This window comes from Drosophila rhopaloa, unplaced genomic scaffold (genome assembly GCF_018152115.1).
Source record: "Drosophila rhopaloa isolate 14029-0021.01 unplaced genomic scaffold, ASM1815211v1 contig_115, whole genome shotgun sequence".
In the NCBI taxonomy this organism is placed as follows: domain Eukaryota; kingdom Metazoa; phylum Arthropoda; class Insecta; order Diptera; family Drosophilidae; genus Drosophila; species Drosophila rhopaloa.
In genome coordinates, this window is record NW_025334990.1 from 13188278 (window position 1) to 13205912 (window position 17635).

Here is a 17635-nt window from a genome sequence, read left to right on the forward strand (position 1 = left end):
TTTCAAGTGACATTTATGAAGTGCATCCCTGTCGGTTCGCTCTTTTTTCTTTTTTAGAATTTCGGTAGGCTTTTCTGCTAATGAGCATGGATGCCAAAGGGGGGGTGTTAAGGCAAAAGGGGTTGCCTTGTCGCCAAACTGGTGTTAAGGTTATATGCGCCTGTGCTGTCTATGCTTCTTGCACTTTTCTGCAAGTTCGCCCTGTTGCCGAATTTCACTAATTACGTAGAAAAGCAGGCAATGCGCTTTTCCCTTTTTTAGCCAGCATTGGCGCATTACTGTGTGCTTGTATGTGTGTGTGTGTTAGCCTGAAAGTCTGTTGGTGTGTGCTGATATGTGCCACTATATGTGTGAAATTTAATTTGCAACTCGAGGCCACAAAACGACAGGCTAAACAGAAGAAGTTTAACCAGTTTAGTTTGTTTTGCGTGCTAGCTGCTGCACATAAAAAAAAAGTTTAGAACATGACATTCCCATTTGCACTTGATTAATTGGTTGCTTTCCGGATAAAATACTCAAAGGGTATCCTTAAGCCGTATTAAACATTAATTAAATTATTCAAATTTTAAAATATCAATTACAAAATCTTAGTTTTTAGATCTCAGATTTCAGCAATTACTAGATATTAAATAATAATTATTGAAATGCACGTTGAGATATATGAAACCTATATTTTATGCTTGAATATTTATCTTACGTTTAATAGTCATTATGCCTTACCAAAAATATAAAAGATTTTTATAATTGTGTATGACATAAAACTTATCTATGATAATAAAATCTAACAAAGGACATATTTTTCTCTGTACGCAGCTCTTTATAGCCTTTCCCTCTCTCTCAATTAGTTTTCTTGGTTTTCCGCCAGCCCATCCTTCAACACGCCCCCTCCCCGCCCCCTTTTGGAGTTGCTCATGTTACGCCTTGACAGGACATTTAAATGGCTTTTGGTGTCTGGGTGCCTTGCAGCGCCTATTGCAGCGGCCCCATTGATAGGATAGCCATCGTTTTGATTTACACTACGTTACACCCCCATTGTACCATACGACCACCCTTGGAATTTCCACCCAGAGACATTTCGGTTAGATGCATTTCGTCGGTTTGGTTAGTTTGTTATGCGAGTTGCCTTTTGGCTGATTGACTTTTGAATGAAGTTGAAGGTTCTTGTGTGCTGATGATGAGTAATGACATTTCGAGCTGGGCTGATTTGATGACTGGATGATTCGCTGTTCGTATTCGTGGATTTCAGTTGCCGCAGTTGTCTGACTGACTGACTGACTGGATGGGTGATTGTGACTGTTTCCGGTGGGCGGTACATGTACAATACCTTGTAGTAGACATAGGCATTGTCCATAGGTTTCTGGGTCTCTCGCCTGGGTCTTTAAAGGCTAATGTTGCTGCAATTGCAATGTTGCAATGTTGCAATGGTGCAGTATTGCAGAATTGCAGTTCGTTGTACTAGGGCTTAGTGCTGCCTGGCTGCTATTTATGTAATTTGAGCTGTCCGCAGTTGCTGTGCGCAGGTGTGTGTTATTGTAATACAATAATAGACTGCTTCCCCGTTACTTTTTACTTTTTCCACTACTGTCGTTGTTCTGGGAAAACTTGTATTTTCTTGACGCTGCTTCCTGATTCTTAGCGCTGTCTGCTTAATGCAAATGCGAGTGTGAGTGTAACCTTCTGGCCCACCACACAAACTCGCACATTCTTGCGGGGCGAGGGGAAGTCCACAGACACGCACACACACTGCCACACAGACAGGACGACGGGCTATAAAAAGAAATTGTTGTTGTTTTTCTCGTTGTCCTTTGTTGTTGCTAGTTAATGTTTGCTGCGAAAGATTCTTTTTTTTTTTGGCTGCTGCGGCTGCTTAAGCAAAAATTATTGATTTTATGCTGCTACTGCTGCTCTGGTTTTCAGCTTTTCTGCTGCTTTTCCTTCAGCTGCTGCTGAATGATTAGGATGCAGGGATTGAAAAATTGCACTGGCACTCTCGATTTAAGCTATTATTTGCACACAGACACTGACATTTACAGGTAAAGGCACAATAATGAAATGCTCGACATTCCCTTTTATCTACATCCTTTTGCGGTCAAGGAATGGAATTTTCATTTATATATTCTCTTTTTCTTCTTTTTTTTCGCAGCACACGCGTTCGCGCCACGAATGGGAATTTCTTTCGCGAATCTTTACGGATGGGATATTGGGGTTCGTGTGGGATTTTCGTATTCTAGCACAATCCTAATTCACTTGGCTCTGGCTCGCTGCCCACTACACAATTTTTTTTGCCATTTGCCTGTGCCAAAAACTTTCTTTCTTCTGTGCGATTCGCGACGCGCTCTGCTCGAATCAGGTCTCTTTTTAGTCCGTATCTCGGCTCGACGGCTGGAGCGTTGCGTGTACAACTGTTCGCGCCTGCGGAGCTTTTGCGACCACGAGGCCACTCAGCAGCATGGCATATCGCTCATCCGCACCGTTGCCACTCGGCCACTCGGCTCTCGGCAGCTCAGCTTTCACTCGTTGCTCGTTGTTTAGGCCCCGAGTCACTCAATTTTCGGTTCAACATTTGGCACCCAGTTTCTCGGCTTTGCAGATAAACTATGGTCCCATTTATTGGCCATGAGGACCTAAATCTCAATTCAGTTTTGGTTTCAGACTTTTTGCCATTAATGGTATTCGATTTCGTATCTTGTAATTGCCTTTTTCAGCTGCTGGCACTTGATTTTTAAAAATATTTTATTTCATTCTACAACTTTTCATTCATTATTGCTGTTATTTTCTGTTGATCGTGTTGTTTTTATACCCTTGCAGAGGGTATTATAATTTTGGTCAAAAGTGTGCAACGCAGTGAAGGAGACATCTCCGACCCTATAAAGTATATATATTCTTGATCAGGATCACCTCCTGAGTTGATATAGCCATGTCCGTCTGTCCGTCTGTCCGTCTGTCCGTCTGTCCGTCTGTCCGTCTGTCTGTCCGTCTGTCCGTCTGTCTGTTTCTACGCAAACTAGTCTCTCAGTTTTAAAGCTATCGAATTGAAACTTTGCACACACCCTTCTTTCCTTTGCACGCAGTATATAAGTCGGAACGGCCGGGATCGGCCGACTATATCCTATAGCTGCCATATAACTGAACGATCGGAAATGCCATAACTTTGGTGTTTTTAAAGTTAGGAAGTTGGGATTTTCTATGGGTTTTACATTTGGCCAATCAATTTGACGTACCAAATTTTATAAGGATCGGCCGACTATATAGTATAGCTGCCATATAACTGAACGATCGGAAATGCCACAACTTTGGTGTTTGTAAAGTTAGGAAGTTGGGATTTTCTATGTGTTTTGTATTTGGCCATTCAATTTGACGTACCAAATTTTATAAAGATCGGCCGACTATATCCTATAGCTTCCATATAACTGATTGATCGGAAATGCCATAACTTTGGTGTTTGTAAAGTTAGGAAGTTGGGATTTTCTATGGGTTTTATTTTTGGCCAATCAATCCGACCTACCAAACTTCATAAGGATCGACCGACTATATCCTATAGCTGCCATATAACTGATTGATCGGAAATGCCATAACTTTGGTGTTTTTAAAGTTACGAAGTTGTGATTTTTTATGAGTATTAAGAATGCATCATATGAATAATTTTGGAAAATATAATTTACAGAGTATTCTGCAAGGGTATATCAACTTCGGCTCCGCCCGAAGTTAGCTTTCCTTTCTTGTTTTTCTGTTCGATTTAGATAACTTTATTTTTCATCCAGTTTATCATTTAATCATAGATTTTTGTTCTGTTTGAAAAAATGTATTCTAATTTTATCAAAATTTCGTTTTTTGCTCTTTAAATACTCTAGTTTTATTTTTTAACCAATTCTTCTGTTAAAAACCGATGTTAAGGCCTCTTTTCATTTTCCTATTTTGTGGCTCTCTGGCAACTATTCGAATTGTTTACGACAGCTTTTCTAACATGTTTATTTAACTAATCTATTTATTAACCCATTTATAAACCAAAAACATTCGTCACAAGAAATCTCTTCATTCGCCACTATTTTAAGTCATAAATTATGATGCTCTAAGCTTTGGGTATTTAGTGCTCAGTCTGTCGGCTTTCGGCACTAAGCTAAACCACTCAGTCTCTTAGCTTTAGGGATTCGGGTCTCGTTTTCGGCACTCATCCCGATTGAGCCTTATTCCCCATTTCCGCTCACGAGTCTAGTCATGTGGTCTGTGCCACGAAAAAAGCTTTGCAAGTCAAGCGAGAGCTTTTACGTTCATTTACGCTCAAAAGCTGGCGGCAATATTGATTGCTTGCCAAAGGGCAGCAGAGTGGGGGGAAGTGTGTGGAAGTGGGAGGGAGTGGGCGAACTCGTTTCGCATTTACTCGCTGCAAGCTTAACCCTGCACTGGCTGCGGCGGGTTGAAACGGCCTTTCCTGCAACTGATGGCCTGCGCATGCACATGATGGGGCTGCACTTCCCGAGCAGCTGACTCGCGGGCGGTCCAACCGCCCTCCTTTCCATGCCTTCCCTTTCCTCTTTCCTCTCCTGCCCCGCCCCCTTTCCGGATAAGCACCCATCGAGCCACCAACAACAAATGGCATTCCGGGCCAACTGGCCCGCAAAAGTAGGCAACACTTTGCATATTAAGGCAGCTTCCATTCAATTATTATGCTAAGTGGGCAACTCATTAGGCAGTCATTTGTTTTCGGATATGCCATTTCAAATTGAATTCCTGTGCGCCGTGCCAATCGATAAGTCGAGGTGGAAACTTCCCCGGATATTTGTCTTCTTAAATGCATTTGTATCTCTTTAACACACTTAACTTTGCAGGGGTGTTTTTCCATTTTTTTTCTCAAACACTGGCAAAATGAATTTTGCGGTAGGCCGCGTAATTATTTTATGCCCCCGCAAAACAAAGAGCTCTGGAAGCCAGCAGCATAATATATCAACCGTTGAGCGAGGCCCACTGGCAGCCACAACGAGTTCGCAGTACCCAGTACCCAGTATCCAGTTTCCTTTCGTAACCCCGTCGTAGCCCCCATGTTTTCCGTGCTCCATGCCCATTATTATTTATGCGTATGCATAGGACACAGGGCTGGCTCTTTGGCCGGGAACTTTATATGTGGGGGTGTCGTGTGAGTTTTATTTAGTGACCTGCGAGTGAAATGCCTGCCGCAATCGGTTGGCGTTGTTGGGGAAATTTAATAGAGAGCTGGGCCATATTTTATGGCATTTCAGTCATGAATTAAAGCCCTGTATTTTTAGCTTTTAAATTTACGATATGGCACAATTTTCGCTGCTTTCCTAGGGATGATAAATCTATACCTCAATTATATCCAGATTTATGTTTGGTTCACCTCATTTTTGGGGTGCATGTAAAGGTTCCATTTATGGCATACAGGATATCAACTTTTTTCGTTCTTAGTTTGAAAAAAAGTGATTTAGGAAATGTTGTAAGTATTTTTAATCACATTTACTTTACTATTTTACTATTCTTACTCTATCAGCAATGTATTCTACATCTATTTCCAGTTTCATGCCTGTTTCTCCCTTTTAACTTAAATAGTATGGTTCATAAATCCCTAACGAAGACCTAGGTAAAGGCTTTATTTGGAACTCCAGTTGTTTCTTTTTCCTTTTGCAAAAACCTTTCCAGGATTGCCTAATTTTATATCCCCTTCTTAGGTTCTGCCCCAACGCACTTAAGTCCGCTCCTGATGCGGCATGTGCCAATCCCCGTAATACATCTAGAGCCCACCGCTTACCCCTTTCGTGCCTGGCTTAGTCTGCTAATTAAAATTCAGCCATTGGCATCGTTTTGCATAGTTTCTAATTTGCCAGGACCTTGCAGAGGGGGAGAGGGTGGGAGAGAGCGGGACAGGAGAGATAGAACCTACTGAGGGCGAGCCAAACAACATGAATATTTGAATATGGATTTGTGTGGTCTGGCATACTGAGCGGCATACTAAGCTTTGGTCATCGGCAGTCGGGGGTTAAGACGGGGTGGATTGCCCCTAAGAAGGTCTTTAGCTCTGAGTCGCTTTTTTTACGTATTTTTTTTTGTTTTACGAGTAGCAAACACACACTCACCCTTACCCCCTGCTCCTCCTGAGCGTATTTCTTGATTTCACGCTCCAAATCAAGCTGTCTCGTTGTTGTTGTTTTCGTTTTCGTTGTTGTAGTTGTTGGGTTCACCAGAAGTGAGAAGGTTGAGTATCGCATAAGTTTGTTAGATTTGTGTACATATTATATGTGTAAGCGTTTGAGAGTGCCTGGGTTTGGGGGGCAGAATGTAAGCCGAAAGTTTGAGCATCAAGCAGACAAAGTGGCGTCGGTTAAATGGCCATAAGAAGTAGACAATAAAACCAAGAGAATTCTCGTAAAAGTATATATTCGCATATTCCCGACCGAGATACATGCGTGCCCAGGGCCTCTGGCTTATATAAGAGTGCCAAAAGTCGGGGCAGCAAAAGAGAAAAAAGTCGATTCAATGCGACTCAACTTGGGCCAACTGCTAAACAAGATGAATTATTGAAAGTTTTAGTTCGCCCCAAAAGAGGATTGAAGGGGGAGAGGGGAAGTGGGGTGCGATGGGTGGTATAGGCTGGCAACTGCAGTTTGCAATAAATAGAATCTGCACCGAAAATAGGAAATGTAAAACGCAGTGACCTCGAAAGAACTGCGCCAGCCGATTGCTCTCTTTTCCGGCCCTGTTAACGCGGCGTATACGCAACAACTTTTAATTGCTCGCCCGGCAAAAAATACAAAAACAAAGAAAAAGCAAGGCGAAATTTGTTTTCTTTTGTATATATGGGCATGTGGGCGGGCTGTTTTTTTTCTTTAGTCCGGTTTTGTGGGCTGATTTTTAATTACTGCTGTCCGGGCCATGTAACTATGCCGCATTTCCTCCGACCATTTGTTTGCTTTATCAGTGACAAATTAATTTCGAGCCCCACCAATCGCCGGTCAAGGCAGTTGTTGTTCTGCGTTCCATTCAATTGGTACAATATAATATACCATAGACCCCCCACCAATGGCTCGGAAAAAGTCTACAAAGCGTTACGCAGAAGTGAAATGCGATTCCCGAAAAATGCCAATGGGCGCTGAGCCAAGAAATAAGCAGAAAAAAATCGCCATTTGAATACTTATTGTGCAGTGAATTCCATTGAAATGGTGGCCCGAAAAGGATGTTAAGCTTATGCAAATGGTTTTAACGCCACGGGGACTGAATGCAGAGCAGAGATAAAATATGAAGTTCACAATTCAGTCAAGGATAGTGGCCATTCTTGGCTAATATCTGTCATTTTTTATGGCCATTCCCAAAGAAAGCACATAGAAAATATGCATATCTCAATATTCAAATTAGCCTTTGACTTCTAGCTAGCTGTTGAGTTGTCATTTCCCATTATGATGGCTAGATTTAAAAATGCATTTTCCAATTCCTAAGAGGGAAGAACCAAATTTCACAAAGAAACTTAAGTTGCACTTCCAGGAAAAACATTTATGCCGAAAGCCAATCGGATAATAACAATATTATTTCCATTTGTACACGGTATTCCCTTTGGCCTTTTCTCTGGCCAGCGTCTGTTGTCCTTAAATAGATTTTGTTTCTGTATCAAGGTTATTTATGCTGCCCACTGGGAATATGCCCAACTGTCTGACCATGCTCTGGAAATGGTTTTTCCTATTTGCCTCCCGTTTCCTCTTGTTTTTTCCTTGCCCCGCTGTATATTTTCTGTGTGCTTGGCTGCCTTTTGTTCCGTTTGTGCTGAATATTACGCATACGCCGTGTGTGTCTGTGTGGGAGTTTAGCTGGGAGCAAACATGTAATTAGAGGGGGTGGGTTTGGATCAGTAATAAGCAGTTTGTTGTTTGCCATGTCCTTGGGGAGGTCGGTGGGTAAAAAGTTAACTTGCAGTTGCAGCAACTCCAGACTTATTTCAGATTGATTTCCCGAGGGGAGGCACTACGGTTACGACGCCGCCCCCTCGATAAATAATGGAATGCAACAATGGAGGAGGATAAGAAGGGGCGGGGGGGAGGGAGATGGAAATGCACTTTTCCTGGAGCTGGCAATGCATTACTGTTGCACATACATAAATGGGCCAAGCGAAGATGCATCCATTGTGGCGCCGAAAAGTGTGCAACAAAATCGAGATTTTATTGGGTGGCGAACAATGAAATGACTAAGCTGCTGTCTGAGTGTGTGTGCGTGGGTGTGTGTAACTGTGAATGTGACGGTGACTGTGCCGGTGAATGTGTAGGTGTGTCTCGGGTACATGTATGGGTAGTGCACTGCACTTAATGTTAATTTGAACGACGTTCATTGATGTTGACTGCCTCCACTGTCCTCATTCTCGTCGGCACAAAGTTGCAAATTAATTAAGCGACAACGGCAACAAGAACAAAACAGTAAAAAATATGCAAAACATGTAGCAAACTGAATGAAACGTGTCAGTCTTTGGCTGTGTGCATGTGTGTGTGTGTGTGCTTGTCAATGTGGGAAATGAAAAATCAACAGTGGAAAACTGTGTGAAAACACTACGAACAACTCAAGCTTCAGTTGTCATAAAAGCGAACATTTTCTAGGCTCTACTTTATAATTCATTTTTTTGACTAGATTGTAACAGTTATAAAGCGGTATGTATATATAAGTTATGTGTGTGTGTGTTTGTAGGTATATATCGGGTATATAAGGCTTTGTGTCTGCGTGTGTGTGTATTGGGTTAAAATAAAAGTTGTTAAAGTTCTGATGTTGCATCAAATGTTTTCGAACTCAAGATGCATAAAAAGTTTTGTGTTTTTTTCGTGTTCAGAGAGAAAGGGCTGGCGGGGGGGAGAAAGGGAAAGTGCTCCCTCTCTCCCCCGCTGCCCGTGTACGAAATCATTCTCTAGAGCATTGTTTGCCGAACGAAAGAAAATTAGAGAGATAGATTGACAGAGATATACAGAGGTAGACAGAGAGATGGCGGAGATAGAGAGCGAGACAGGGACTCGCGACCTCGTCCCTTGTTTTCCGGTGAGGATTGGCAAGGGGCTCCAAAGTATCTGATCGGGTCTTACCTGTTTCTGGGCCATGGCCTGCATTTGCTGGAACATCTGGCGCTCCTCCTCTTTGCCTGGAAATGGGGTAAAAACTCACTTAGCCTCTATTATTTCTTCACCCAGTCATCAAGGACTCACCCATTCCCTTGGCCTGGAGCATTTCCAGCAGCTTCTTGATGCTCTCGTCGCGGGCAATCAGCGTTTGCTTCTGGGTCTCCACCCGGCACTCGAGATCCTTGATCGTCTCGCGCAGGATGCTGATCTCGCGCTGCAGGTGGTCGTTCTCCGCATAGATCGCCTCCATCTGCTGCTGCATCTCCAGGTTGGGCTGCCTCATTCGCAGACGCAGCTCCTCCTCCAGCTGGCGCACTAACATGGCTTGTTTCTGTCGGGAGATATTATTGTATTAGATTCACATAAAAATAATGTCTTAAATTAATTAAGAAGTTAAAAAGAAAATAGATATGGGTAGGGGTATATTCTTCATGAACGATATGATATGAGAAAAAGAAAACCAGTTTCTTGGTTTTAACGTAATTAACAGGATTTAAAACTAGCTTCTATAATAAAATCTATTTAGTTTTTAATAATTAAAAACTACATTTATGCAAATATGATTGATTGTTAAAATCATTTCCACGTGGTAATTTTGTGAAAAAATAGATAAACTTTCTCAATGAAATTGATTATGGAACTCTAACTCTAATGAGGGTTGATATACTTTATTTCGATGCGATAAAATACTATATAATTATCGACCAACCCCATTTTAGGCAAGAATTTTAGTTATACAATTTTGTTTTAGCCTATGGAAACTGATTAAATTTCTCCCCTTGTTTAGATCAATATTTTAAGTAGATTTGTCCAGCTTAATGGCACATAAAATTGTGTATCACAAATACAAGACCCTTCTTCTGACAATTTAATACCATCCAAGTGCTCCTTTGGTCTAGAGTCCGAACTCACCTGATTCTCCGTACTGAGCAGCTTCAACTGGTCATTGATCAGACTGTACTTGGCGCTCTCCTCCTTTCGCAGGGCCCGCTCTTTCTTGAGCTCCGGCGACCAGAAGGTCTTGATGCTGTGCATCGAGCTGCCCAGCTTCTGGTTGGTCAGCTCCAGCTCCCGCTTCAGGTTGCCCAGCTCCCGCTGCAGGTCGGTGTTCTGGTGCTGCAGGTCGCCCAAATAAGCTCGATCCGAGGTGGGTCCCATGCCCGTATTATATCCACCCATGGCACTGGGGCTCTGTCGCGCCGATCTGCCATACAGCTCGTCCTCTAGGTACAGTCCCCGCTCGAGGGATCTGTCACGGGAGCGATCGCGGGGCTCTCTGATGGGTATGAACTCGCGATCGTGGGGATCCACGAGTCCACCGCGATCCAGCGATTGGTAGCGGGTTCCTAAGAAAGATTATCATGGGAAATATTAGGTTTATGGGTTGTTTATAAGGGTTTGCACAGGGGTAAATTATATCTGGGATTAAGATAATATGTTTCGAGGTCAATTTGATCTTTTTAATAAGGCTTTCTTTAAATAATTCACTTTTTCTTAACTTTATGAACTTTCAAGGAGTAAATATTCTATTTTAAATATTGAACTTAAGGATCAGACCAGATTGACCCCTGTGATATAACCCTTTTTCAGGGTGCTTAGACGGTCATTACTTGGATAGTCCATGGCATGGGCCATCGGTGGTCTGCTGGCGCTCCGGCTGCGATGGTGTCCCGCTCCGGCCGGACTTGTTGGCTCATCCATGTCGCGGTAGTATGGACTGCCCATTGCTGAAATTCACACACACACAGAATTCATGAGGATGACCAAATGAGGATGACGGAACGGACGGGTGGTGGTTTTATCTCTGGTGGTGGTATTCAGGTGGTTGTTTCGTGTTTTCGTTTCGGCTCCTCTTCCGGCCACCAGAACAAAAAGAACGCAACCAAAAAAAAAAAAAAAAACAGTATACAGAGTGTTTTTTCTAGAGGTGGCAACTAGTGCAGTGGAGTCTCTGCCTCATTTTCTTCGCTTTTTTTTCTTATTCTTTTTTTCGGTTAGGTTAGGTTAGTGGCAAGGAACGCAGGTAACTTAAAAAAAGAGATGAAAAAAAGGAAAATAAAGGAAAATTCAACAAACGAAGGGTGGGAGAAGTGTTTGTCGTGTTCTGGCTTTACTTTGCACACCCACAACTTGCAACCCAGTCCGTAAACCTCCGCTACTTTGTGTGTCCTGGCTTCTGGGTCGTATTTCAGCCCACCTTCGAGGGCCATAAACTAAGTTTTGCCCGGCACGAAATCATTTTGCACGTCAAGAGCTGGAAACTAAATTTGCGGTTCCGCCAACGTCCTTGTTCGTCAGTGTTTGCTGTTCGGTGTTCGGTGTTCAGTGCTCAGTGTTCAACTCATAAATGGTTTATTTTAGCCCCCTGAATGGCGGCCAAATGCTAATTAGCTGGTATAATCAAGTGCTGACCCCGTTCAAGTGCAAAACAGTTTAGCTAACCATAATTGTAATCCAGTTTGAGGCTTTGATATCAGCTCGCGGCTCCGGGCAAAGTTTCAGTGATAGTTTTCAAGGTGCACTTCTCCGCAGTGGTTTTCTTTGCCTCAATGGCTCAGCTGTGGCCCATTTCCCAGTCCTGTTTTTTTTTCCCCGGTTCCCGGTTCTAATGCAATTTCCCGGCAGCTGCAACAGCGTTTGCGGAAAATTTCCATCCAATCCCCACATGGAATTCAATTTGCATGTGTTCAAGTGTTCGAGTGTTTGAGTGTTTGAGTGTCGAGTGCCGTTTGTGTGGGTTAATTGAAATGAAAATCGGTAGAGATTCGCAGGATGAGTGAAGCGAAACGAAATACGAAATAAATGAAAATCGAATCAAGTGAAATGAAATGAAATCAAATTTATGTACCATGCGCATGCGTGTGATGTTAGACAGAAATAATAGACTTTAGTTAGAAATTGCATTAGTTGAGTCGACTACAAATAGTACGAAATGAAAATAGTTATATATGGCGGTTAACAAGTAGAGAGCTAGCGAGCGGTATACAAATCTCAAAACAGAAGCGTTAATTTTGCATAATGATTTTGACGGAATTTTGAATGACATCTGCTCGGCACAGAGGGTTAGTAATTTCTAGATCGGTTAAAGCATAGCCAATTGATCGTAATGTGAGAAAATATAGTAAATCATTGTTCGCAGGGCTCTCGCACAAACTGAGATACTGGCCAAGTGCAGGACTACGTTTGTGCTCGGATTGCTTGGACTAGGTCCAGAGATTCGGTTCGGTTCGGTTTTGGTTTTTGGTTTCAGTTTCGGTTTCGGATGGGATGGAGTGGTCATTCACCTAAAGGACTTCCGCGTGGAGCGCCGTAGTCCCGGGATGGGGATCGATCGACCGTCGGCAATTCCTGGAGACGCCGCACGCGACCCGGACTGCGCACACCAGAGCTAGTTACTGGATTATAATCGTCACGTGACATAATCCGCGGCTCATCCGCGGCATGCAATCACACAATCACGGAGTGCAAGTGGAAGTTCGGCTACCGGACACCTTAAATGCAACGTTGAACTTTGATTTCGGTTCTCTGGTTGTGGTATTGGCCTCTCGGTTGATATGCTCGGTTTTGATTGATTAATTGATTGATCTATTCGCGACTCTCTCTCTCTTTCTCTCTTGTGCGGCATCTGCAAGTATATTAAGTGAGAAGAGAACGAAAAACATACACACAATAGTACAATGGCACACAATCGAGATGCTCTCTCTCGTGATAAGCAATATAATACATTACGCATACGCCCCGCTGCACACTGAAAGCCAAGGCTTTCGCAATCCCAAAACGTGCCACTCTTCAGCAGCTTCCTTCTTTGCATTTAAATTGGCTCTAGCTCAACTTGCATATCCTTAACCTTTTTACCTAAATCTCAGCCAGGAGCTGTCTCACCACCGGGCCATAAGCGCATAAACAAATACCATAAACAGACTCAAAAGGACTCAAAAAGGGGGATGGCTGCGGCGGAGCGAATACATCTCGCCGAGCATTGCATTATGGCGGCTCTATGCAAATGTGTGTTCTTTGGTTCTTTGGAGACGGTAACAAATCGCATGCAAATTGCCACTTGAGCGGTTGCTTCTTGGCTAAAAAGAAGTCTCCCACAGAAGCTGACAGACGGAGTTTATGCGGTCTATCTTACATTGATCTGGGCCGGTCTCTAATCAGTTGGTCAATTCAATTTATTTTTATGCAAATTAAAAAGGGGAATAAGGCTTTTGCAGCTTTGACAGACTTTTTTTTTTATTTTACTTTATCAAAGCATATTTCTTATTAATTTTAATAATTAATAAATGAAAAGTAATTTATTAATGATTAAAAAATTAAAATTAAAATTCCAAATTTGTTCAAGAAATGTTTTAAAACAAGAAAGTAAAATATAATAAGTTATTGACTTTTATAAATTTTTACATTGAATCAATGATTTTTACTTTGACAAAACTAAACGTTTTAAATGAGAAATAAAGCATTCTGTCAGTCCAAATATCGTTTTTACAATTTTATTTTGATATTAATAAGAAACACATGTTCTATTGAGATCAGAGTTTCACAGCCAAGTTTGGCACACATGAGAATTTATATTAGATTTATTTTAACATCTTGAATTTGCATTCTAGAGCCAAGAAGCTTCGATTTGTAATCAAGAATGAATGCGATTTTTTAATTTATTTAGGATTTGGATGGACTTAAATGACCGTGGGTGTGAATGTCATGAATACAAATTGCAATTAAGCTGCCCGCATAAACAATGCGGCTTGGCGATAAGTCGGAGCAAAGTCTTGACGCTTTTGACGCTGTGAATGGGCCAAGAGTGCGGATATCAACGGCCGCAGTACGGACAGTGCGACAGCTGCAGCGGCTCAAATGAAAGCTAAACGAATCAGCAAGCCGGAAGCCCATTCACAGCCATGCGGAGGAAGTCTCCGTCTGATCCTGTTCCTGTCACAGTGTGTGTGTGTGTGTGTGTGTGAGTGTGCCAGAGAATGGCGACATAAAAGATGGAGGAAGCGCCAGCAGATGAGGTCAGGATATGGCAGACAGGCCATAAAATATCAGGCCCAGATTCGATTACATCGCCATGCCATTAGGGAGCCTCAGGCACAGCACTTTGCTGGGCAAACATCTATATATATGTAGATATATATGTATATACAGGGAGGGAGACAGATTGCACTTTGAGCTGCATACTTAGGGGACCTGCAGCTAAAACTGGAATCCTGTACGATTGTTGTCCGGACTCCCGACTCCGGCCTGCGGTCGGATGGCCAGGGGACATCTTATCAAGCAATCTGCCTCCGGGCGTCTCCACCCCAAAACAAACATGTTGAATAGCCCCGAAAAAAAATCCAAAGAGGCGTCCCCGGAGAAAGGCAAAGCCGGAGAGAGAACTCACCACACTGGGGGCAGTGCGCAAATGCGTTCCATCTCACCATCGCACTTCCCATTCCCATTCCGCTTTCCTTTGCTCCCGCTCACAACAATAGCGTCATCGTAAAATATTTTGCCGTATTTTGTTGTTACCACTGCCCCAATGTATGGATTGGCGGCGTTTTCTTGGCCCGCACACACACACACACACACACCCTGGGCCACATGTAAAATAAGGTTAAAATTTGAAATCAATAAAAGTTATTCGACTGATCTAAAATTAGAGCAGGCAACTCAAATAACAACCGAAAGAAATAAATAATAAAGGCAAACACCGCAACATTGACACGCAAGGAGGCGGCTGGCACACCCTCACAAAAAAAAAAAGAAACATAAAAACTGACAAATCATGCGAGCATTCGAATTGCGTTGAGCCTGCCCCACAAAAAAAAGAACCCATCCACATATCTAATTATAAGTTTCCAAATTGCTTGCCAATCTCTGAATGATTGATTGATCGAACGGGGCGTATGGGTAATGCATGGAAAGTAGTCTAAATTTACTCGCTAAACTAAGTTACTCGGCTACGTTCTAGGACTCCAACTAAATCTAGGCAATCGGGGATCATAAAATATATATATATGGTCCTGGCCAAAGTAGAAGAAAAGAAGACACAACAGATACGAACGGGAGATAGAGGAGTACGAGAGTAAAAGAGAGAACAAAGGCAGGCAAAAAAGAATGAAAAAAAAACTGATTACTCATAACTGATTACGGTTAAATTATGGGAGCTCCTGTTACACAAGGCATACGCACAAATCACAAATCAGAAATCAATATCGCTTACGGTTCACATCATAAATTGAAGTTCTTTCTGTGTGTCTCTGGATGTGTGTGGGTGTGTATGTTGGTGTGGGTGTCGTTACGTATACGTAATATGGTTAAATAGCTCACCCGCTTTGCTTAGGCGATGAATTTTGAATGATTTTCCTTAACGAACTGCGGGCGAATGAAAAACTGTCTAATCTATCTGCTCCGGCTTCTGCTCCTCCTCCTTCCAATCCTTCCAATCCTTCTGATCCTTCTGATCCTTCCGATCCTCCTGCTCCTCCGCCTCGACTTCCGCTTCCGGTTTTCAGAGCCCGCACACACTGACGCACTCGCGCTGCCACTACATGTGTGTGTGGGCGATTTGTTGCTCGGCTTTATGGCCGTTGCCAATGCAGTTGGGCTTGTGATTGCGTTTGTGTTTGTTGCTGTGGTTGTTGTCAGGCGGCTCAATGGGCATTTCCGGTTCCGGTCGGCTAGCTGCTTGCACTAATTTAGTTGATGACACTGGCTTAGTTAGTTTGTTGACTTTCGTGGCGTGCGCTCGCTGGCTAATTGCATTTTGTGTATGATTTAAACGGCTTTTGTTTTATGTACATGGCTGTGTGGGAGGATAATTAAACCGCGTGAGTTTTCTAGCTAAACTAATTAAAGTCTTCATTCACAAAGTGTTTCTTTCTTTTTTCCTTTTGTTTCAAGTGGTTTTGGTGGCTTCGTGCCCAACGAGGATATTTTTTACACTCGCTCCCGCTGACACACATTCGAGGCACACACTCACACACACACACACAGCGATACAGAGAGATAGGGAGTTGAAGAGTGCTCCGCAAAATGGAGTGGAGAGTGTTCTACGCACGAGTTACGCTCACGAAGAGCGTAAGGTTCGACGTAACGAAAGGTGGTGGAGGGGGGGTGTGGAGCTAAGTGGGTGGTTTTTGGGTGGCCTGGGTGGTTTGGGTGGCTCAACATTATGCTGGCACCCCACCTTCTGCCACTTCATTCGCTCGGCTCTAGGCTCTGTTATACAGCTTATAGCTTTTCAAACTTAATGTCTCTTTGTAGGCGTATGCGTACGTGTGTGTGTCTCTGTGTGGGTGTGCGAATGCGAGTGTGTGTGTATAACTCGCATGGCTTATATGTAGGTTGAAGCAATTTATAATAATTTTTCTGCTTTTTGCCCCAATCGATAGGCAGCGTTTAGTGGGGCAGATTACTCCTTTTGATTGACAGTGTGTGTTCGTACATGTATTCCATACATATACACACACACACCATGATGTATATATATATGTAGGGTATATCTTAAATGGTTTCTTGAGTTTGTCACACGATTTTAGGGGCTGTAGGCGGCTTTTTTGCCTGCTCGCTTTGGTTTTAACTCGCTTTTTTTGCACGTTTTGCAGGAAATCACTTTTCTGTATCCAGGGAGCAGCCTCTAGCGCTATTGCTGCCACTCACGCACACTCACTCACTCGCACACACACTCGCACACACACAGTCACAGCGATACACACATATTAATGGGGAACTTATGCATTTAATCGAAGCACTTTTGCCAGTCAATGGAATTTTCTCGCGCTGTTTTTTCACTTTTCTCCGCTGCGAATGCAATTAAGTTGGATTTTTCTTGGCCTTATACATTTCTCAGCCAGATACATATACTGCGCGAGTGTGAGTTGGTGTGTGTGTGTGTGTGGGCATGCGAGAGTGTATTGGTATTCGTGTCCATATAAGTGTGTGTATGTTCCTAACCCAAAAATGTATTGTGCGGCAGCTGAGGTGGCCCGTTTTCGGCAACGCCGTTGTCCAACTAACTACCCTCAAAGAACTGAGCGCCGCTCGTGCGAGCCAGTCGCTAATATAGTCGCCGATTCGCTGGCTAGTGGTGAGTTTTCCGACTTTCCCAGCTTTGGGAATAGTGAGAGCTAGCGGGAGAGCGCGTGATTGCAATCAATGAATTTTCCTTTCGGCGCTCGCGCACTTCGGCAAGTGCTGGCATCTCGAGTCGCTGCCAACTGTCAGCCTAATGGATTCCGGAATTCCAATACCAAAATATGAAGCCAGCGCATTGCGTTACGCCAGCCGAAAGTGGGTCTTACGTGCTGCTCCCAAATTCGCGATGGCAATGCTGCGCGCCAACTATTTGAACCACCCTCAAATGTAGGCAACATCTTGGCTTATTTTTTAGGGATTTATCATAAAACATATGTGAAATGCTCATCTTTTGTGATTTTATTTCTAAAATATTGGACATTTTGACAACTGCTAGGTCAGTTTACCTGAATTTCCTATTCTGTGGCTGGCTTAATATAACTTGCTATTGAAGTTTAGTAAAAATAGTTAAATTGTAAACC

The 17635-nt window shown here is 43.0% G+C and overlaps 1 protein-coding gene across 12 annotated transcripts in view; it reads right to left on the reverse strand.

Annotated features, from left to right (window-relative positions):
- Window positions 1-17103, reverse strand: part of LOC108040809 (ELKS/Rab6-interacting/CAST family member 1) — a 40159-nt gene extending 23056 nt beyond the window's left edge. For 7 of the 12 annotated variants that reach the window (XM_017118426.2, XM_017118420.2, XM_017118422.2 and 4 more), the window contains exons 1-7: window positions 17034-17103; window positions 15408-15882; window positions 12380-12720; window positions 10706-10822; window positions 10008-10441; window positions 9180-9426; window positions 9060-9115 (exon numbers count right to left, since the gene is read on the reverse strand). In XM_017118426.2, coding sequence (XP_016973915.1) covers window positions 9060-9115; window positions 9180-9426; window positions 10008-10441; window positions 10706-10822; window positions 12380-12515 — 990 coding nt within the window. In that variant the 5' untranslated portion in view covers window positions 12516-12720; window positions 15408-15882; window positions 17034-17103. Of the gene's footprint in view, window positions 1-1324; window positions 1474-9059; window positions 9116-9179; window positions 9427-10007; window positions 10442-10705; window positions 10823-11537; window positions 11721-12379; window positions 12721-15407; window positions 15883-17033 lie in introns of those variants that run through there. The other 5 variants (XM_017118430.2, XM_017118429.2, XM_017118419.2 and 2 more) reach the window with 4 other exon arrangements.
- Window positions 17104-17635: the final 532 nt, after the last annotated feature.